Source organism: Rousettus aegyptiacus, unplaced genomic scaffold (genome assembly GCF_014176215.1).
Source record: "Rousettus aegyptiacus isolate mRouAeg1 unplaced genomic scaffold, mRouAeg1.p scaffold_m13_p_7, whole genome shotgun sequence".
In the NCBI taxonomy this organism is placed as follows: Eukaryota; Metazoa; Chordata; class Mammalia; order Chiroptera; family Pteropodidae; genus Rousettus; species Rousettus aegyptiacus.
The window spans coordinates 111,666,926-111,691,250 of NW_023416310.1; the positions used below are offsets into that span (position 1 = coordinate 111,666,926).

The 24,325-nt window shown below is 38.0% G+C and overlaps 2 protein-coding genes and 1 pseudogene across 2 annotated transcripts; all 3 read left to right on the plus strand.

The window, feature by feature from the left end:
• Positions 1-588: 588 nt before the first annotated feature.
• Positions 589-2,752, plus strand: LOC107500348 (olfactory receptor 2T8-like). The gene is given in 3 exon segments (XM_016125471.2): positions 589-647; positions 1,835-1,929; positions 1,932-2,752. Coding segments are annotated over 3 exon segments (975 nt in total).
• Positions 2,753-9,802: 7,050 nt separating this feature from the next.
• Positions 9,803-9,921, plus strand: LOC118606291 (annotated as a pseudogene).
• A 3,243-nt stretch (positions 9,922-13,164) lies between these two features.
• Positions 13,165-18,735, plus strand: LOC107500347 (olfactory receptor 2L8-like). Its single transcript, XM_016125470.2, has 2 exons — positions 13,165-13,178; positions 17,793-18,735. The coding sequence occupies exons 1-2, from the start codon at positions 13,165-13,167 to the stop codon at positions 18,733-18,735; spliced, it is 957 nt and encodes a 318-aa protein (XP_015980956.2).
• Positions 18,736-24,325: the final 5,590 nt, after the last annotated feature.

Sequence of the window (24,325 nt, forward strand, 5' to 3'; positions counted from 1 at the left end):
GTAGGAACTACCACCATAAAGTGGGATTCATCACAGCAGGGTTGTGTGCCTATTGAGATCACCCTTTGGATGTGTCACTTGTTGAGCTAATAAGGTGATGCTCTTTGAGGTCTAAATCCAGCATCTAGGTGTGTTGATTCAGGAACTCCTTGGGAGAAACTCCCATGCAGACAAAGGTCAGCTGTTGACTACGACCACTCGGGGCTACCTGGTAGAGCTACAAGTTTATCTGCAGTTGTTTTCTGCCTGTTCTGAACCTGGAGGCATGTGGGAAAAACCACAATATGAACTGAGGCCAACTTCCACCAGTATCAGACCTGAGACAGCTCAACAACAAGCTTTGGGCACCCCAATGCCTGAGGCTATCTGCTGGCTGCCAATAAGAATCGGGAGCTAAAAGAGCCTCAGGCAGTATGCAAGTTGGATGAGGCAGGGTCTTTGGGAGTCACCAGGGTTGGGCAAGTTGTGTTCCCCAAGTTAGTGCAGATTTAGATTTTAGATTTGGTGCCAGTGCTAAACTTGCGGCCAGTTGCAAAAGTCTCAGATTACACCAAGACCATCCTCTGCCTGCCTCAGGCCCACAGAGCCATGACATTTGTTCAAGAAATACTGCAGCTCATTGCAGGACTGGTTGCACACCACCAAAAGTAACTCTGAAAGTGTGTGAGCTGAGGCTTGTTGGTTGCTGCTGAAGGAGATTCCTGTCAGATCTCCAAGTGGGGCTGGTTGCCTAGCCGCAAAAATGTCTAGTCAATGCTCAAGGTGGTAGGATCTCTGGGAGCCCACAGGGTGGAGCTGGTAAAATTTACCAGGCCAGTGCATATTCACATTTGACTGTGTGAAGGGGAGGTTCAACACAGACAATATAATGCTTGCCTGTAGACTACATAGGAGAAGATCTCAACACAGAGACAATAGCAGCTATCCGTCTAGTTCTTGATCCGAAGGCATATAACTCAGTCTTTTTCTGTATGTGTCTGGCACTTCCTCAGTTACTATATGTCTGCCAAAGCCCAGAGTGATTGCCCACTAGTGATTTGGTACATGGGAAGTTTAAGGGGACATCTGGATTCCCAGCAGCCTTTTTGTCTCACTTGGATGGTTGAAATTGTCCCTTTTTCACAGCCAAATGTTGCGGGGTCTCCTCTATGTGGAACTGAAATTCTTACTGGAAAACCAGTGTGGGGCTTAAGCCCCTCAATCCTGTGGAAAGGGATTTCACAGACCAGATACCCCTCATGATGCTCAAATTCTACTTGTGGTTGTAGGGTCAGCCCATCTTATGTCTCCTCCTCTCCTGCCAGTCACAATGTAACTTCTTTATATCCTCAGTTATGTTAAGCTAGTCTTCAGATGGTTCTTCAGGTTGATTATTCTATAATTTAGTTGTAATTTTAATGTGGAAATGAGAGGAGGTAAGCACATTGACTACCAACTTATTCAGACATCTTAAATGGTTCCTGTAAGCAGGAGTATTTTAAATTTTAAAAAATTCTTGTATAGTTAAAATTATCAATATTTTTCCATGGAACAAATAAAGTTTATAATATCTTACCTGGAAATATGTATGAATTTGGTGAAAATGTATGAAAATGTTTGTCATACACCACAAGAAAGTACATTATAATATGTACACTGGTTTCAATGTGCATTAAATTGTGGACAAGAAATATAGAAAAATGTTAAGAATTGAATCAAGTGGTCATGTATGACTATTTCTATGTTTGTCATTGTTATAATATTGTTTTTTATAAAAATTTTATAAGAAATTGCTTTACTACTATGACAGTTTTTACAAATTACTTCCATTTCTGTTGTCGGCAGTCATGTGAAGAGGGAATGAAACAGAACTCACCCTCCTGGGCTTCTTTCCAGAATTAAGACACATTACAGCCATGGTTTCCATCATTCTTCTGATCTACACAGGTGCCTTGGCAACGCTCTGATGATCTTGCTCATTTGGTTTGATTCACGGCTCCATACCCTCATGTACTTCCTGCTTAGTTGGCTCTCCTTCATGGATTTGACTTTGACTTCTAGCATTGTCCCCAAGATGGCAGCCAACTTCTTCTCTGGACAGCGGAGAATCTCATTCCTGGCTTGTGGGACTCAAATATTCTTTTCCCTGACTGTGGGTATTGCAGAATGCATCCTTATAACTGTCATGTGCTTTGATCGTTATGTGGCCATCCGTAATCCCCTCCGGTACCCTGTCATCATCAGTCCTAGGGTTTGCTTGCAGATGATTGCTATGTCTTGGGCTGGAGGGGCATTTACTTTTATGGGCCATGTCGCTTTCACCTTGCATTTTCACATTTGCAGCCCCAGAGAGATCCCTCACTTTTTTTGTGAAGTCATGGCTGTCCTTAGGATTGTCTGTGAAGACATTTCAGCCTTTGAAAAGGCAGTGGTGGTGACCAGCATCCTTGTTTTGCTGCTGCCCTTATCTCTCATCTTGTCCTCCTATGTTCTCATCTTCCTTACTGTACTCCAGATGAACTCCCCAGAAGGCAGGAACAAGGCTCTGGCCACTTGCTCCTCTCACCTCTGTGTGGTGGGTCTCTACTTTGGTCCAGGTATGTGCATCTACATGAGACCTGGCTCTGCCAAGACTCCAAAGTTGAATCAGGGTCTCTTTCTGTTTGGGACAGTCCTCACCCCTCTCCTGAACCCTCTTGCCTACAGTCTCAGAAACAAGGAAGTTATAGGTGCACTAAAAACATTGATCGGGAAGTGTCAGTCTTCCAGATAGAGGGCAGAAAGCCTACTATCAGCTGCAAGCAATTCAGAGATGTACCAGCAAAGGGGCCTTTTGTCAGTTAAAAAATAATGCCTCAGGACACTGGAAGAGTCAACTAATATTACTGAGCAGCAATTTATTTTCTATCTCTGTCTTAGAATTTCTGTCTAATAGTCCCAGATGACCTGCTGATAAGGACAAGGGAATATGCCCATCCTTCCTCTGCACCATTTCTACTTGATGGCCACGTGTGTACTATCATTTTCTGAGCTTCCCGTTGGTTCCATGAGAGAAAGTTCTGTTGTCTGAACCCACATATTGCAGAACATCTCCTAGCTCTTAGGTGGTGCCTCAGAAGTACTCACTGGTTAATTAATGGGCATGAGGATAGATTGTTGAGAATCTAGTAAATTTTCTAGTGTTGTTTTGTTCTACCTAAGAAGACTATTAATTTCTCTCAATCCTACAAAAGTGCAAGGTCTTCACCTCTATGTCAGTGCTTCCAATGAGTGGTTTCCTGATCACCTGTATTAGAATCACATGTTGTCTTTATTAACTGTGCCCACAAAGTAGTTCTGTGCCATTTCAGACCAGCAGAAGTAGAACCTATTATATGGGGCTTAAGAATCTGACTGGCAGACTTTCAAGAGATTCTCACAACCATCAATGGATGAGAGCCTTCCATCTATTTATCGACCTAGTTAATTTTCTAGACCAGATTGGCAAAATTTTACCAGTCTTAAAGTTTCCTAATATTTTTATAATGTATCTGTAGGATGGGTTAAGGTAGCTGGCAGACACTAATGTTATTTTTAAAAATTATAGGAAATTAGCCTTTTAAAAATAATTTGAAGTTTTGAGCAGTCAGAAATGAGTAAATAAAGTAGTTTTTAAAAAGGTAATGTTTGTGTAATAACATGACTGATTTAAAATATTCAGAACGTAGAGTAGAATTTAAGCAGGATGCCTTATAGGTGTTTCCAAAATGTTGCTTTATGTCAAAAATTGAACATATTCAATATAACTATTGAAAACACTAGGAACTAATTACATGCATTTTTTAAATGTTAAGTGAAATAGAGAAACAGACCATGTTTTTCAGTGAATCGGAAACATTCAAATTGAGCACTAACCTCTTGATTTATCCCCCTCTAAATGTCTCAGAAGCCTTCAATTGGACATTTTATTATAAAGACAAAAAGTGAATTTTGGGAAGCTTAAAGATTCTTATATCAAATATCAACTGTTGCAACAATATTAAACATGGGCCCACTAGATTTTCTAGGGCAATGGTGTAGATTTAAGGAATCTGGTTCAAGGAAGGATCCTAGAAACTTCCCTTAATACTCTGTCAATACACCCCTTCCCTGGAGAGTGAAATAATCTATCACTCACCTCAAGTAAGGGGAATGGGGTACGTAATGCACACTCTCAGGGGACTGTCACCACCAACTTGGTGAGGCCATCACTCTCTAGGAATGCAAGAGGGTCCACAGATAAGATTGAGCTTAGAATATGACTCCGAGAAGGAAGGGAGAAATATTAATAATAATGAATAATAATTATAACAAGAAATTACTAATAATATTTCATATTAAAGAGTATGTTTTAAAAATATATGTTCATAAAACATGTTTCTTGTGTATGAAAACTTTAATACAGAGTTATATTTTTATATGGAAAGATAAGCATTTTAACCATGTGAGGTTCACAGCAAATAGTCTTCAAAGTGGTTCATAAGGAAAACACTCGTCTTGGACTTTAACTTGTGGTCCTCCATTTCTTGAGGACTCTTTTGCATGAAATGACTTAATCTTTTAAGGGGAAATAATCTAAAAAAATAATTAAGTATATAGTCATTCCAGAAAATTAAGGTTTTATCTGAATTAAATCATAGATCATTTAATTTTTTTTTTCATTTTTTGTTCATGATTTTGATTTTTTTTCTCTAACTTATCAGTGCTATTCCGTGCACATCTTTTGTTATAAACAACTCATATCTCTTCCATTAATAAAGTGTTTTTTAAATTAAATGAATTAATAAATACAATATGAAAAGAAAATTTTGTAACTGAAAAAGTTATGTTTGAAGATGGAAACTAGAATACTTTGGAATAGGATGTGAAAAAATTTATCTATTCTAAAAGGAAATTCAGAGTAATTGCTATCTCAAGAGACCAGAGATACTAAACATAAAAGAGGGACATTGAATTGGGGCAGGCAGGGGATGACAGGTAATGGAGGAAAAGTTTCTCCAGTTTTAATATGCTTTTCAGACTCCAGAGACAACTGGTATAAAAATATTCATATCACCTTAAGAAATAAGTTGAGATATTTTTGGCAAATCAGAAAGCTAAATTACAATCACCGATTGTACAACCTATATATTAAAAGTCAAAAGAATATAAATCTATATAGGAAAAATCATGAACCCTAAAATTTAACAGACTATTGAATAATTGTTCAGGGTCTTGCTTCTTCTAATAGTTTTTGTGCATGTCGTCCAGAAGATATTAGGTTTGAGTATAGAAAATTAGAGGGAAATAGGGTGATTGTCTGGTGACAACTAAATGGCTTCTTGTAAAGCTATGAGCAGGCATCAGCATGCACCCAGCTCCAGCTCTTGGTCCTCCTGATAGGAACTGCATTCTCCCAGCTACACTTAAATCCAAGAAAGTTCTCTTTATACATGTTCAAAAAGATATGGTGGGAGAGAACATCATTTGCTCGATCACTCAAGAAATATTTCAAAAGCTTCCTATGGCAGGCAATGTTTTAGGCACTTGGGCTAGAGCAGTGAAGAAAGAATAAGCATGCTCTCATAGAGCTTACATGATAACTGGAGACATGGGAAATAATAAGTAAATGTTCAATATGTCACATGCTGATAAGTATTCTGAAGAAAAGAAAAGAAAGGAAGAATGGAAGAAAGGAGAACGATGCTACTCCTTACAATTGGTCTGGGAGGGCATCTCTGGTTAGGGGATACTTGAGTGGAGACTTTACTGAGTATGGGAAAAGCAGCACACTTCAAAGGAAAGTCATTCCATCATATAAGCAGTAAAAAAAAGCCTTAAGTGTAGAAGTAGGCATGAATGTTGAAGGGACAGCAATGAGGCTAGTGTGGTTGACAGTAATGATAGGAGACAGTCAGCCACAAGCATGGGCAAATTATCCAGGACTAATGAAAAAGGCACTGGGGCTAGGTTGAGGACATCTGAGCTGAGTGGAAGCCTATCAGTTGAAGAAAAGGGCTCTATTCTGGATGTGTCTCCAGATTGGCTGAGAGAAGAGGGAGAAGAAAGAGGCAAGGCAGCTCTGAGATGCTGGCATGCACGGCTTTGAGAAGAGCTGTCTTAAATGTTTGGGCCCATAATATCTCCAGCAATGTCCTAGGAACAGGGAGCACCTAGATGTTAAGATTCATGGCCACCAGAATCAGTGTGTCCCTACATGAGGGCCTATCTCCAGACTCCATCACCTCAACTCCCTTGTCTTGTGGCTTCCTGTTAGATTGGGCCAGTGACAGCACCAGCAGGTCAGAAGTAAGATGGAAAGAAGTTGTCCTCACCAAGCTGGGCAGGGAATGACCGCATCCTCCATTAAGGACCCCTACCCTATAAGGAATATTCCTGGTTCCATTCTCACCACTCCCTCACTTCGGGACCAGAGTGGCAGTATCCTACCACTGCTAGCCCCTGGCCACTCTGCTCTTCGTGCGGTCTTCCCTGTCTGTCCCTACCCTGCACATCACACCTCGTTGATGCTCTGACACTGCTGAGGGTGCTTTCTTTGTCGCTGGAACTCTGAACAGCAAGGAGCAGTCTCACATTGCAATACCACATCATTGTCTCCCAGTTACAACTTCCCTGATACAAGGTACAGTTTCGACCCTGTTTGGTGAGAGGAAAGTGAAACAGGAGGCACTTCTGCAGCACTGGTGTCCCAGGCTCTTTTCATACCCTTCCTATGAGCTATCAGCATCTTTGGGCTGCAGCTCATCCAGTAATCACTGAAACATCAGGTATTACTAGTTATCATGCAACCCAAGCTGCAGCTTGAATTCTTGCCAACATACACTATTGATAGATTAGATAGTTGCCAAGGCAATACAGCTCTTACTATCAAACAGGGAAAGTGGAAATTCTCAGACAAAAGGTGTTGGGTACTGCTTGGGTCACAACATTGAGTGCATGATCTGCTGTCTCAAATCAGAGGGCATCACCAAGGCCACCTAATAAGGTCCACATGATAGCGATTACAGTATTTAAACCCAACAGGTAGAACGTACATGTGGTGAAAATGAAAGCTGCATCCAGCCTTTATTGTAACGCGAGGCCCGATCAATTTCAGAAAGCCCAGTGTTCTCATCGAATTATTGGTGCATTTTTTCCAGATTTTGGCTCCTGTGTTTGTTTAGTGCTTAGAACTAACAGATGAAAGGAGGCATGAAGCTATTTTGGTTCCCAGTAGGTCACATATAGTACATCATACATATGGAAATGGATGCTAGCAAATCGTCAAATCTTTACTGATTCTCAGGTGAGCAAAACTGCTATGCAATGTTGATGAAGTGATGAGGAATAGATGAGGGAAGGGTTGATGTGGGCCTATTTCAAGCCCTGCACATGGTAAGCTATCTGTAAGTATCAGAGAGCCCTTATCTTCACCAGCTTGAGATGAAGAATCTCCAGAGTTCTTACTGTAGTTTGGGAGAAAAGGAATGAATTCACAAAACAGAAGGGCTACATCAAGAAATGTGTGATATGAGTGAAACTGGACAGTTTGCTGAGATGAATGAATGTGCTACTCTTTCTACATCCTTCATTTCCTACTCTAGAAAAAAAGAAAAATAAATGTCTACCTATATTATCACACACAGTTTATTGACAACCTAGGCATAGCCTTGTAAGATCAGCAACTGCTTCTTATATTTGTTATCAAAAGAGTAATTTAATATCGAGTGTTTCAAAAGCACATGTGTATGTGAGTGAGTGCGTGTGTGTGTGTGTGTGTGTGTGTGTGTGTAGTGCCAAAACATTTAGTCACCTAGAAATATATTTGTCAAATGGTCTATATTGGAGGTTAGTGTTTAAAATGAGACATAAAAAGAAAAGTGGATGTAGCCATACTTCTATTTGACAAAATAAACTTCAAGATAAAAAAAAGTTAACAAGCAACAAAAATGGACACTTCATAATCATAAGGACAATATATCAAGATGACATAACACTTACTTATATCTATGTTCTCATTCTCAGAGCACCAAAATTATAAAGCAACTACTAGTACAACTAAAGATAGAAACTGACAAAAACATCATTATAGTAAGGGATCATACAGCTATAAAGAGATCATTCAAACAGAAAACTAATTAAAAACATACACTTAAGTGACACATTAGAACAATTGGACGTAATTGACATTTACAGAGCCTTTCATCCCAAAACACTAGAATATACATTCTTCTCTAGTGCACATAAAACATGCTCAAGGATAGACTGTATGTTAGGACACAAAAATATTTTCAACAAATTTAAGAAGATTGAAATCATATGAAGCATATTCTCTGACCATAATGCTTTGAAACTGGATCTCAATGGCAAAATATGTGAAGATTAAACAATATGCTACTGAAGAATGACTGTGTCATAAAAAAATAAAAGAGGAAATCATGAGAAACATAGAAACAAATGAGAATAAAAATACAACATATCAAACTTGTAAGATACAGCAAAAGCTATAATAAGAAAAAAGTTCATATCATTACAGGCCTACCTCAAGTAACATGAAAAATCCCAAGTGAACAACTCAACATTACATCTTAAAGAACTAGAAAAAGAACAATTGAAGCAGTAAGTCAACAGAAGAAAGGAAATAATCAAAATTAGAGCAGACTTGAATAAAATTGAGAACAAGAGGAAATAAAATATTAATGCAACAAAGAGCTGATTTTTTGAAAAGACAATTAAAATTGACAAAAACCTGGCTAAACTCACTAAGGAAAAAAGAGAAAAGACAGAAGTAAACAAAATCACATATGAAAGAGAGGTCATGACAAACACCACAGAAATACAAAGTATCATGAAAGAATACTATGTAAGATTATATGTCACCAAATTCAATAACCTACAAAAAAAAATGGACATGTTCTTGGAAACATACAACCTTCCTAGACTGAATCATGAAGAACTGGAAAATCTAAGTAGACTAGTCAACAGTAAGAAAATCTAAACAATCAACAAAAATGTACTAAAAAATGAAAGTTCTGATGGCTTTACTAGTGAATTCTACCAAACATTCAAAGATGATTACATATCTGTTTTTTTTCCCCAAACGCTTCCAAAAAATTGAAGAAGAGGCAATACGTCCTAACTCATTTTATGAGGCCAACATGTCTTGATACCAAAATCTGGTGAAGGTAACACACAAAAAAATAAAACTACAAACTAATATATCTCATGAACTTAGATGGAAAAATCCTAAACAGAATACTAGCAAATGAAATACAGCAATACATTAAAAACATTATACATTATAATCAAGTTAGGTTCATTCTAGGGACACAAGAATGGTTTATTATATGCAAATCAATCAATATGATACACCACATAAACAAAATTAAAAACAAAAACAAAAACTATGATCATATTAATAGATGCAAAGAAAGCATTTTATAAAATAAAGCATGATTTATGATTAAAACATTTAAAATGGGTATAGAAGAAAGTATCTGAACATTATAAAGGCCATATGGGACAAACCTTGAGCTCATATCATACTCAGTGGTGAAAAACTAAAAACCTTCCCTCCCAAATCAGGTTCTTTGCTCTCACAATTCTAATTCAATATAGTATTGGAAGCCCTAGGCAGAGCAATCAGGAAAGAGAAAGAAATAAAAGGCATCCAAATTAAGAATAAAGAAGTAAATTTTCACTTTTTGCGGATGACATCATTCTCTATATAGAAAACTCTAAAGACTCCGCCAAAAAACTATTAGAAATAATAAACAAAAACAGTAAAGTTTCAGGTTACAAAATCAATGTACAAAAGTCAGTTGCAATCTCCAGCCATGCCATCCTGAACAAGCCTGATCCCATCTGATCTCGGAAGCTAAACAGGATCAGTCCTGGTTAGTACTTGGATGGAAGATCACCTTGGAATACCAGGTGCTGTATGTGTTTTTTTAAAACATTTTTTAAAAAGTCGATTGCATTTCTATACACTAACGATAAAGTTTCTGAAAGAAATAAAAAACATTATTTAGCAATTGCAACTAAAGAATAAAATACCTAGGAATAAACCTAACAAAGCATGTTAAAGACCCATACACTGAAAACTATAAAACATTATTAAAAGAAATTTAAAAAGACACAAGAAAATGGAGAGATCTTCTGTGTTTAAAAATTGGAATTATAAACATAGTTAAAACGGGTATATTACCCAAAGCAATATACAGAATTAATGCAATCCCCATCAAAATCCCAATAGATTTTTTTTAAGAAATAGAACAAAAAATCATCAGATTTGTATGAAATCACAAAGATTCCAAATATCCAAAACAGTCCTAAAGAAAATAATAAGGCCAAAAGGTGTCACTCGTCTAATTTCAAATTATAGTACAAAACAACAATAATCAAAACAGCATGGATTGGTAGAAAAACAGACACTAGAACAATGAAACAAAATTGAGAGTCCAGAAATAAACTCACATGCATAAGAGCAAATGGTTTTCAACAAAGGAGTCAAAAACATGCAATAGAGAAAAGACAGTCCCTTCATTAAATGATGCTGGGAAAATTGGAGAGCCGCATGCAAAAGAAAGAAACTAGACTGCTTTCTCTCACCATATTCCAAAATGGTTCAGAGACCTAAATATCAGACCTGAAACAAGAGGAGAAACATAGGTACTGAACTCATGGACCTGGGTTTAGAGAGGATTTTATGAATTTCACTTCACGTGCAAGGGAAGTAAAAGAAAAAAAAAATGAATGGGACTATATCAAACTACGAAGCTTCATCACAGCAAAAGAAATTGTCAACAAGGCAAAGAGGGAAACATCTGAATGGGAGAATATATTTGAAAACAATGCCTCCAATAAAGGGTAAATATCCAAAATATATAAAAAGTTCATACAAATCAAGAAAAACAACTACAAAAATTAAACAAATGAAAACAAAGAATCCAATTTAAAAAATGGGCAAGGAATTTGAATAGACATTTCTTCCAAGAAGACATTCAAATGGCCATCAGACATATGAAAAGATGCTCAACTTCAGTAGCTATTAGGGAAATGCAAATTGAAATCACAATGAGATACCACCTCAAACCTGTTAGATGGTCTATTATCAATAGGACAAATAATGACGAGTGTTGGAGAGGTTATGGGGGGAAAGGAATATATATACACTGCTGGTGGGAATGTAAATTGGTACAATCACTATGTAAAACAACATAGAGTTTCTTCAAAAAATTTAAAATAGAATTATCATATGACCCAGCAATCCCTCTCCTGGGTATTTTTCCAAAAAATTTGAAAATGTTTCTTTGTAAAGATATATGCATCCCAATGTTCATAGTAGCATTATTCACAGTGGCCAAGATGTGGAAACAACTGATGTATCCTTTGCTAGATGATTGTATAAAGAAGACGTGATACATATATACAATGGAATATTACTCATCCTTAAGAAGAGATGAAATATTGCCATTTGCACAAAAACATGGATGGATCTTGAGATTATTATGCTCAGCAAAATAAGCCAGACAGAAAAAGCTGAGAACCATATGATTTTACTCATATGTGGGGTATAAAACTGAAAGCAACAAACAAACATGACAAACAAAGAGAGATTTATGAACACAGACAATAGTTTAGTGGTTACCAGTGGGAAAGGGGAGTTAGATAAGGGTAAAGGGGGTCAAATATATGGTGACAAAAAAGTATTTAATTTTTGGTGGTGAACCACAATGCAATATGTGTGTATAATGAATTATTAAATTATACACTTGAAACCTATATAATTTTATTAACCAGTGTCACTCCAATAAATTTAATAAAAAAATATAATTTAAAAAAAAGCAAACATGATATATGTGTAAGTGATAGTCATTGCATTGAATAACTCCCAGCGTGTAACTTCAAGGGTGGATGATGCAGGTGAGATTAGTGTTCAAAGAGAAGCTAATTTGATTTTCTGAGAAATCAGCCAATAGGCTGAGAATGCAAGTTATGAGAACATGTGAAAACAGATCCATTACCCTTGGGAAGGTTCAGAGTAGCCAGTGGAAGAAGACTAAATAGATGGAAAGATGATTTCATTTTTTTTTAGAAAACTATTTTACTAATTCCAGATCCAGAGCTCCAGAGCCCAGGTAAGTAAAGGCTGGGAACAAGACCACAGGCCCGCTATTAGAAATGGTTCTAATCCATGTCCTGCAGGTCCTGCCTTCAATCCTGTAATTACCCGCAGTTCCATGAGAGACTAAGACAGTCACACTGCCCCTCACAGGATGTCAATATATCTTTCCCATCAATATTCATACAATACATGCTTTTATCTCATATATGAGCAGAGTTTCAACATCTCTCGTATAAAAGGATCTCAAAAGGTACTTGTGGTTGCAAGAGGTAGTAACAAATGAGCAACCTTGCAATCACTGGTCATTGGGGTAACAGACATTTGAGAGGTTGCTTTGTTTTTTTTTATCATGCATGCAGCTGTTTACATTTCGTAAGTGATAGAACAACTCATGATGACCTGTAATGATGATCTGTTGTGAAGGAACTATTGTGAAGGTTATGAGGATTCAATTAGACAGTGCACAGAGAGAGCTTAGTAAAATACTGAGCACTTAGAAAACACTCTAAAAATGTTTGCTACTATTATTTGCAGTGTTGTTTAACCCACAACAAATAGAGTGGGATAAGCCAGGGCATAGCTGAAGTATATAGACTAACTCAGGCCAATATCAAGACAAATTGTGCTTGTGTGTGGATCCTATTCGGTTATTAAGGGTTGGAACTAAGTTATCTCCTCCAACTAGAAAATGTGTATCCCTTAGATTTCCACGTGTCATACTTTCATTCATGCCAGCAAAATTGTCTTATATTTGGTGACAGTTACAATGCCTGGTTAGCTTGCCACTAGGACTTCAGGGTTATAACTAATCCCTTAAGTTTATTTTATGAGTATCACATCTGAAGGTGCTTCTGATTGAAAACATTACAAAGTAAACAATATGTACCTTGCTGATGGTTATATCTACACACACAAACACACCACAGTCACTCCAACTTGAATTTGGTCACCTCAATGAATCATCTCTTAAGAAACTTTTCCCACCTAGGCCACCCCCTGGGGTTTAGAAAAGGTAGGTGGAGGCAGATGGGAGTTTACATTCACTATCAGTTATTATGGAAATGGCAGAAATCCAGCAAGAGCTCTTAGAGAAGTAACTCCAAAGTCATCTGGAATGCAGACAAAAGGGTAGGGGTCATAACCCTGAATCATCATAGCTGTGTGCTCTTCAGATATCACTTTCACTGTCCATAATGTTGAAATAATAACACATGTTATCTCCACTCATACTGTGCTCTTGAGGATTATGTGACACAAATAAGTAAAATCATCTTTGTCAATGCTAAAATTTAGTACAAATACAATTCAGTGTTTGGACCTTGAAGCAGAATTATGTGAATGTCTATAACAGACCCGCCACAGCTCCCTTGTGTAACTTGCTCAGAGCAGAGCACAAGGCAGGCAGCCAGGACAGCAGATGGGCCTCAGGGACTGGGAAGACCCTGTGTCTGCTCTCACAGGGCCCTTTGGGAAGAGATGACATAGAAAAGGCAGGTGATGTTGTTGTCATTACAGAAATTGCACAGAGAAACAAATGTTTACATTAGCTGGTGGAAATCCAAAAGGAAGGAGAACTTCCTGAGCATAAAAAAACCTACCTCACTAACAAGTTCTGGATTTTCCTGTATAAATAGCAGCAAAAAATGGTCATTTCTGTCTACCTGGCTGGATTCACCCAAGAAAATGGACAAAAGCAAAAAACTGCATGTCTTGGAAAACTATATATTTGCAGATTCAAGCAGAAAACTAAGGTAAGGTGAGAAAAAATGGTCTCCTTAATGACATAACATTGATTGCATTTAACATGTGTCATAAGCAATTCCACTGTAGTGATATCACAAACACATTCTTTTGACTAAGATGAAAAGTATTTCACTAACAAATCCAGTTTCAGATAGTTTCGACAAGATGTTTTTTATTTCATTTCAAGGTGCCTGTTCAGATGATTACCTTTAAACCAGAGAGAAGAAGCAAACCATGGTCTCCTTTTCCTATTGATGAACTGACTTGGAAGTGATATACTAAAGAAATTTCCCAGAAGTGATAAAATTCAGAATACTTAATTTTGAAAATTTCTTAAAAGCAGTCATGAGAGGGTTTCTCTAACCATATAATGTTCTGTAAAGAAAAAAATGTTCCTCAAATCAATTGGTTAGTCGATAACTAATCAGAAGATAACGAAGCCCATCTCCTTGTATGCTGCTGACATATTTTCTTTTCAAATATATTTTCCTCATTGTCTGGAAATTATGAGAGAAAATAGAATTTGATTTCTCTGTGAAAGGGAAGATGAAAATAAGAAACTGAGGGTAAGAGAATTTGAGCAGTGGTCCCATAGGAAAGTATAGCAAAAGATGTAAGAGAGTTGACAGTTAACTAAGAAAAGGACATAGAAAAGGATGCTAAGTGGAAGAGTAAAATTTAAGTAAGGGAGATTTTAGATGTTTTTTGGAGACTAAATATGTGACTTTATGTGGTGAGTGGAATTGCAGTCACAGGAGTGTGGATAAAGGAGAACAGACTCATGACAGTAGAGACAGAGGACAAAGTGCAGATGCTGATTGTGCGGTGCTCGAGAATGGGTGCCAAGGATGTCTCCACACTCTGTTTCTCTGCCATTTGGTCTCTGAGGCCAGTAATGCCTCCTCCAGAGGTCCATGTCCTCGGCTCCTGGCTTTTTTTCCTTCCAAGCTCAGTGCCTGCTCACAGAGAACAGCCTATCAGATCACAAAGCATGTTGGAGCAAGAGGGCACCATGCCCTTTCAGGATACAAAGAAAGTGATTCACCAACAGGCCAAGGTTGGAAATGAGATACAAGCCCAGATGAATGTCCCATCATCATCCAAAGAATTCACTAGCATGTGAATTCACCAGAGATGCTAAGGGTGAGCACATTCCACTCTAAGAAATGAACCTGTTTACTACTTTAGTCAGGGCTGTAAGCAATGAGAAGCAAATGTCTGTAAGAGTTGAGACCCAGAGAAAGAGAAGTTGCAGAGTGGGCCCTGATAAGTAGCAGAATCTACCATAATCATGCAAGCACCATGACCAGGTCTTCTATTGTGCCTTTGCTGATCACGCCACTTTGCAGCCCAAATGAAATGATTCATTTCCTGGACACTTGTAAATGAGACAGTTATCAAAGCAATCTGTCAAGACATATAAAATTCCAAAATATATTGCCACATATGTTTATATATTTTCATTCAGTTAAATATGAATATCTTTTAAATGGATACACATTTTTAAAGTCTTATGAATGATAAAATTTATAATATAAATATGATTGAAATACATTAATTTAATGTTTTATAGACTGAAAATCCACATGTAAACTATGACAAACTAATAATTTAAAAAGTTGAAATTATTTATAGTCACAAATTTCCTAACATTTTTTCTCAGTCCTTATCTATGAGTATGTTTTATGCTGATTTAGAGCAAGTTTAATTTTCCTAAGGGGCATCGAAGTAAAAAAAATTAATGTGAATAAGTTAAAAATAACTCAAGAAATCATCTAAAGTCTTGCAAATGGTCAGAAAAGTCAAGGTAAGAGCAGACCTAGGCACAGTCCTTCACCGTTAACCAGATGGCTGATCTGGGACTATTAAACTTTTCTGAACTCTAATTTCTCTTCGTCATTAAAATAACAAGGAGATAAAAATTACTGGGGCGAAGAGTGAAGTAGATTTTCTAAAGGTGGCTTCTAACTCTAAAATCTAAAGTTTCCATAAAAAAAAAAAAAGTGGAGGATCTCTATGATAGGCAACTTCAAAGACGGCTCCCAATGGTCCATGCCTACCAGTACTCATGTCCTCATGCATGCTCCCCCTTGAGCGGGGCTGCACTTAGCACTTACAACTTCTGATATCAAGATACAAAAAGGCCATGACTTCCCACTTGCTCTCACACTCTGTATCTCTCCCTCTCCCTCTTTCTCCCTTTCCTTGAAGGAAGATAGTTACCATATTGTCAGCTGCTTCATATAAAGGCAAGGTCCTCAGCCAAACAGACCAGAAGGGCTGAACTGCACTGCCCACAACACCGAGTGAGCTTGGGAAGGATCGTCAAGCTGAGAATTCAGATGAGACTGCATCACCAGCACTAGAGACAGAGGCAGAGGCAGCCAAGGTGCACTTGGATTACTGACGGAAAGAGCCGTGAGGTAATAAATGTGTGTTATTTTATCTTAGGATGATTATTATGTCATGATAGATAACAGACGCAGTCTATAAAAAAAAAAGATCGCTTCTATTTTGGCAGGGCCAAGAATCTGATCTATGCAAGGAAAGTGAGACTCTGCTCTTCTGGGTTACCAGGAATATGGGCTCCACCATTGTGGTCAAGTAAAGGGATAAAAGAATACAAACAGCATCCCTACTGAGAACCAGCTTATTGTCTGTGCAAACACAAATTAATTTAGGTGTGACAGGGACTGGCAGCTGCTTACCAACCTACTTCCTCTTCTCCCTGTGCACTGAGCTAGAAACACTCCCAGCCTACCCCTCAGTGAGGCATGGCCATATGACTGGTTCCAAATGCTAGCAGAGGGCCCGGGCAGCACTTTTAGGCTTGGCTCACTAACAGGTTCATACTTTGTCTGCTGCCTGTTGACACAGATGAGCAGAATGACCTCAGAAGTCAGCGTTGTAGATTGTGAACAAGAAGATGACAGGAACTTGGGTCTTGAAACTCCACTCAGAGGAGGTCCACATGCCTGTCAATTTCTATTTCGGTCTTCATTGATGAGAAATATATTTCTGATATCTTAAACCACTGAGATTTGGAAGACTGTCTACTATAAGAGCTAGTATTATCCTCATAAATAAAGTACAAACCAGACAAAGCTACATTTAATAAAAACACTACTGTGAATATACTTAATGAGGATCTAAGAGTGGGCTGTAATTCAGAAAAAGGTTAGGACATGATTTTTAGTCATTTCTCTGCAACATGAATTATGTGACCTTAGAAAGCCACTTAGCTTTCCTGGGCCAATCTCTGAGACACCCTTCTTTTCTAAACACCTACAATCCCATGATGCTAAGTCTCAAATTTGATGGTTTAGTTTTTTAAGGTTCTGTGAACATAGATTTTGCTATCATGCAATTCCTCTAGCTTTTGAAAAATGAAGACTACTTTGCATCTCCATTGTGCAAAGTGTCATCTATATTTTTCCATTAACACATCTTTCATGTTTTTTCACATTAGTGTTTCACTCCTCATCATTAAAAAAGTTAAAGGTCTTTGATGTCAGAAATTACCCTGTATTCATCTTCTCTCCCTAAGACTGAGCACATCCTGGCAGATAGTAAACGGGAATATATATGATTGAGGGAACAAATGCCACATACTTGTCACATGTTTAAGGGAGGGGACCAGCATACAGGGGAGAAGGGAATAAGATGAGAAGGAAGGGAGGAGGTGGGTATTGAGTCCAAGCTTATACTACTAGATGCAGGATGGACATTTACATGTTCTGTAAGTAAAGGAGATGGGGAAGTGGTGTAAGACAGCCAACTTAGCCATAATAATTGGTTAAAACGATGCTATTTCCTGAAATATCATAGCCTTATGATGCTGATAAAGGTAAAAAAAATCAAGAGCTTAGGGAACAGAATCCAAAACATCTATATGATTTCTCCAATTCTGGCTTTTCTTCCGGGTCGATTACTTCTAACACAGCAGAGACATGGATCAAAGAAATGAGTCTTCCAACATGGATCTCATCCTCTTGGGTCTCTTCCCTGGTATAAAACATGTCCACTTCCTTGTTTCTGCCATCCTCCTGATATACGCCATGGCTCTCTCCATAAACTCCATGCTCATCCTCCTGATCTGGGTGGATTCTCATCTCCACACCCCCATGTACTTTCTGCTGAGCCAGCTGGCTCTCATTGACCTGACATTAATCTCTAGTACTGTACCCAAGATGGCAACTGACTTCTTCTCAGGGAGGAGAAACATCTCCCAGGTGGCCTGTGGAACTCAGATCTTCTTCTTTCTGACTCTAGGAATCGCTGAGTGCATCCTTATCGCCCTCATGGCCTATGACCGGTACGTGGCCATCTGCAACCCTTTGAGATACGCCCTCATCATGAGCCAGAGGGTCTGTCTGCAGATGGTTGCCATATCCTGGGCTGCGGGCGCCCTCATATCCCTCACACACACAGCCTATGCCATGCATTTCCCCATTTGTGGTTCCAGAGAGATTTCCCATTTCCTCTGTGAGGTCATGGCCATTCTAAAATTAGTATGTGAGGACATCTCTGCCTATGAGAAGGCTGTGGTGATGACAAGTATTGTGGTGCTCCTTGTCCCCTTGTCCTTCATCCTGTCTTCTTACGCTCTTATCTTCCTTGCCATCTTCCACATGCAGTCCTCCAAGGGCAGGAACAAAGCCCTGGCTACCTGTTCCTCCCACCTAACTGTGGTGAGCCTCTACTTTGGTCCAGCCATACTGGTCTACATGAGGCCCAGTTCTTACCACAGTCCCCAACTAGACCAGGTTCTCTTCATGCTTGGTGCCATCCTCACCCCCATGCTAAACCCCCTCATATACAGTCTGAGGAACAAAGAGGTGCTGTGCGCTCTGAAGAAGGTGTTGGGATGTTGCCTAACATCAACTTAGACCACAAGCACATGATGAGTGTTAATCACTAACTCCACTTCAGTCTAAATCAGCTCTGCCCTGATGTCTAGGTCTTGGTTCTGGTCTTGCCATATTGGAAACTGCAGTGCAACCCCTGGTACCCCAATTCAGCTCATGTATACATACATCTGGTGAGACATGCATATCTTCCCCAGGTTTCCATGAGAAGGTCAGGCCCACACACAGACTGTGAGCCTCCAGGAGTTAGGCACCATAGCATTGATGATGGTGGTGGTGGTAGCTATGAGGATGGTGATAGCACATGTGACGATAGTGTCATTGGAGTGGCAATAGTCTAGGTGGGGGAGGTAGTAACCATGATGATGATGAAGTTTCACCAAGAAAGGGGACTGAGTTACTGATACGTTGTTCAACCACAAAGAAGATAAGTGTCATCTCCAGTCCTTGAAAGTCCAAAAATGCTCCAGGTTTCAAAAAGTCCTTAAGAAAATGTAAAAACTGAATTGGGTTCTTGGTTCCTAATCTTTAAAGTGAAGAAACTATATTATAAAACTAAAGAAAAAGCCATTGAAATTATTCTATTTTAAATATTTTTATTTTACTTAAAATTTCAATTATTTCTTGATATTGTCCCTTCCATTATCAGAAGGAATCCATGAAGACTTTTTTTTTTAAGTTTCAACCCTTTATTTTTAAGAACACATAATTATAGTGGACTTAATGGAAATGGACAGCTATTTGCAGGTTTTTATCAGTAGAATAAAGGTGAATATTTTGTATGTGTCTAGTTACTTTTTGCCACATTCACATTTCATCAGAGAAGAAAACAGAGTGAATGTAGCTGAATCTATAAATGTGGAAATACACTGTCTTAAAATTTAAACCTAAGGGATTTAAAATTTACTAGTACACCCATCACATTTTAATTGGTTTGGTTGGGTAACTGAACTAGCACAGTAGAAAATTATTTAGACACAGACATTTAAAATTGGAAGGAAAGTAAGGGATAAGAAATGTACCTTTACTAAGAAAAAAACAAAGAGCTGGGAATTAGAAGTTGTATGCTAAGTCATCCCTAAATCTCTGGAAAATAAAAATGTAATTTCTTTTTAAATCCAAAATAAGTTGAGGATTATACTGAAGATATGTTTTCATCTACAAAATGCATACATAACAAAATTTTAGGACATTCTTCACATGAGTGATTATTGTAAATTTTCTGTGAAAGGGGGAAATGCATGTGCCCTCAAGGTGCAGGGCAGGGAGGGTTGGGGGAGGTGACAAACCAGAAATATTTTTGAGTGACAGGGCAGATAAACACAAGGTCATGTGGTCAAATCCAATCACATTTACTTGGGGTTCAACTGACTAGATTGAGCACTTCTATTTCTGACAACAAAGCTGAATTCCTTGAACTTCTGTTTTTCTCTCAATACAAACATCCTATTCCACGAAATAAAATGACAGGAAGAAGTTTATAAATGTCCCACCTAGCAGGTTAAAAATATACTTAAAAGCTATTCCACTTCAATTTGTTTCAGGGAAGAGGTACTACAGTTTGGGAAAAGTCCTATAGCATGGCTTATGTCTCATGAACCATGGAAAGTACTCATTCCCCCAATGACAAGTGTGCAAAGCTGTCTCCCACAGTTGGGAGCAGGAGTTTCTTGACTGGTATTTGAGCTGAAAAAAGAGATGAGATCTATATTTATTACTTGCTTCTAGAGTCAGGTGTCTTCACACAAAGCTGTGTAAGCTCCCTCTTCTTCCATGCAAGAATAAAATGAAGCTAAACATATAGACTTGCTTTTAAGATAATAAAGAAAAGTATTGGGAAAAGACAATCCCCAGGCAAAGCTCTCAACCATTTCTTCACTATCGCCAATATCATATCCCCTGTCCACAGGGTTCTGGTAAATGGTTGTTATAAGCAACTCAACTCAACTGTTACAAAAAAGGCAAGGCAGCCCCAGCACCCATGAAGAGTCTATTGCGCATCAATATCTCTCTTCATGGAAACAGAGCCATGGGGCAAGAAGCCACTTCTTTTAGATCTAATTGAAGACAGTTGTCTAGTAATATCTAAAGAGAGAAGATGATGTTATCTAGTGCAACCTCATTACATAAAGTTCTTTAAAAAAAAGAGACACTTCAGAAGATGAAACAAGACTAAGTCAAGACCTGTGACAGGATGGGGTGAGGCAGAATAGGAAACTGACACTTCCCCTCTGATAAGTTAGAATTTCTTTGGAGGAGAAACTATTAACTATCTCTAATATAAACTTAAACCTCATTGAAATGAAAATTACTCTTTGTAAATGATTGAAATTGCCACTGATGTCTTGTGGCCCTCTTCCTCTGAAATGAACAATTAGATGCCAGCATTCTCATTGTCAGACAGAATCCCACCACTGAATATAGTAATTAAATCACTCCTAAATTTTTAACTAACTGTTCTAACCCAACAATTTCAGTTTTCTTATTTGCATCTTTTTTTCCACAGTGATTTAGAGTCTACCTCATCAGCCAATTTTATTGTGATTTAACCATCCACCCTCCCCCATCCCATAATTTTCTCATATTTTTAAGGTGTGATTATAACATCCCATGGATTGGGTTCCCATTATTATTCTTATAAGATGTGAAAGCTTTATAAATAATTTCATCCCGATTACTCCTCTTGTCCTGTCAGGAGAGTATGCCTGCTCTCCTATGTGTGATCAGCCAGATCACACACAAATCCATCAGATTGGAAGGAGTCCATTAGAATTAAAAAGCAAAAACCAAAAAAGCTATGCAAACCCCTTGTCCAGAGCTGAGAAAAGCTCCATCTCCATGTAATTTTAACCTACACTGAAGACTCCCAAGTATTTATAGCTAAGGGAATTTGAAGACCCCAAATCTGTGGCTGAACAGCTCAGATTCAAAAAGGAAACTTAGTGTGAAATCCAAAGCCCACCAAAAAAGCAAGGGTGTGTACTTTACACCCTATAAATGCTCAGCTCAGCCTCACTGACTTCTCTTCCTTTCCCATCCTACTCTTTCTACTCCTTCTTTCTACCCATCTCTCAGCACCTCCATCTCTGTGTGTGGTCCCTCCTCAGTCTCAGCCTCTCCATATCCCTGAACCCTTTATCTCATTATGTGCTCTACCTTCTCTCCATTTTCATCTCTCTCTGACTCTTCTCAATTATTTTGCCATTTGCAGTCTTTCGCATTATCTTTTCCCTCCCTTTCTCCAAATCTTTTTGCCATTTTTCCCTTTTCCATTTTAGTTTTCACTTCTGTTTTGAAGTGCTGCAAACAGAACATTTTTAGATGTTTATAGTCACTGAATAAATATATATGTTTATAAATACAATAAACATATATATATTTATAAATATATATATTTATAAATACAATAAACATATATATATTTATAAATATATATATTTATAAAAACAAAAGCAATATAATTTAGTATTTTATATTTTGCACTCTAAGGAAAATAACTGAAAGTTTTAGTTTGGCACTCTTGAGCATTTTTTATTTCATCTTCTGACATTTAGTGGTTTGAAACTTATTTTTTATTTCTAATATTGATTTATTCCCACATCAACAGTTAAGAATACAGACAATCAAACCAAGCAATTCATCCTTTCACTGGAGTCTCAGAACTGAAGTCATCTTCCTTAATTCCAGAAAGCTTTAATGCCATGTCTTACCTCTGTTCTCACTAAGAATATAAATGCTAAGAGCTAACTTTCTAATGTTGCATATATGTGGTGCTCCAAAGCTAAATAATCTCAGTTGCATGGATATTTGCTGTTATGCAAACAACAAATCCAGTCAATTGGATCTTTCTAACTGCATCACTTCTCAGCATTGTGTACCTAGAGCTGCTCAGTGAGGGTAAGACATAATTATCTGGGGGCAGAAAGGTGGGGAGAAGGATAAACAGCTCCCCTGTGGACAGACCCAGAACCACATGATACTCAGGACCTTTCTGTGCATAACCATTATGCTTTTCCCCCAATTTTTCATGTAGCATCCTTAACTTTGAAGATTTCACATCATTCCAGAGATGCAATTACAAAATTTTAAATGGTAAAACTCATCAATATCAAAAAAGATTTTAACCAAAGGATCATTTTAAAACTAGAAGGAAAGTCAAAGACTCACACTGAGGGGAACAGAAAAACTGAAGAAGAAGGTAGGCAGTTTGCAGATATATTTTCTCTAATTTAATGTAACACTGGATGACTTTTCTAAAGGTTTTACACTAAACTGTCTTACATTTAATCCATATGACACCAGTGATAGGATTACAAATCAAAGCCACTTGAGTTACAAATACAGAGCCACCAAGTTGCTGTCACAGCTTATTCTTCTTCATGCTCTGTCACCCACAAAAGATGAACTGAAGCATAGACAGGTACATCCAGTCTCGTGGAGTATCTGTCAGCTCGGTCCCTCCCATGGTGAATTAACAGAGGAGCTGGCACTCCTGGGTCATGTCTGGAACACCCTAACTAAGATCAAAACTATGTTGTTATAATTTGGGTGTGATACAGGCATTTTGCCAAGAACACAGTCTCTTAAACTTAGGTTGCTGTGTTTGTTCACCAACCAAGTAGCTATTTAATAACAGCAAATGAAATAAAATATCCACACATTCAAAATATCACACATTTGAATATACCTAATAAATACAGAGTTAGAAGCAAAAAATTTACATTAACAAAATGGAAATGTTTTGCAAGAATTTTTAAAATCACAGAGTCTGTTTTCTTCCTATCAATTTTCTGTGCAATTGGTTAAGGTCAAGACATGAGGCAAGGGAAGAAAACAGTCAATGCAAAACTCACTTTCCAAAGCTTTTCTCTGAGGACTTCTCTGCTTCCTAAATTCCACTCATCTTCTTTCCAGATTGTTACTGTCACAGTCTTCATTCTCTTTCAGGCAGCCTGCACCTCCTTCCTTGCTCTAGCTTCATTCACTACCAATGTCAAGACAGACTCCAAATTCTCAAGAAAGAGGAAGCCCTCCCAAATAGGCTGGAGAGCCCATATTTCTTTTATTTACATATTACTCACTAAATGTTTTCTCTTGAGTCCTGTGTCTTCTGACTGATGTAGAGCTTCTACCCTTCCAAGGATCTGGGCAAAGTGCCTACTGAGTGCTAGTTTATAAGTGGCTTGATGGCCCCAAAGCTCATGTTTGTGCCACGTGTTCCACTACTACTGCTTTGGAGCTAGCTCATACTGACTTATAAAAGCCAACTGTTAAATTTTCAATACTTTAGCGAATTGGTTGTTAAACCATTGGTAGTTTAAAATTATCCATGATGAAAGCATTTAGATGGCAGGAACTGGCAAACACTACTAACTGGGGCTTTTTAATTCTGTTTTGAGCTTTTTTAGGGCTAATTTTCCAGCACATCATTGTACTGGTGCAGACTATGAAATCACTGCCCTTATGATACTAATTTCTGAAGATACTCCTAAAAAAGTGTTTTTGGTTTCAGGTTTTGTATGTTTTACATCCCATTTTCCCCTGCCACCACAAGTACCCCCTACTCCTGACACAGGGACATGATCCTAGCTAACATTTTCTGGCTCCCAGT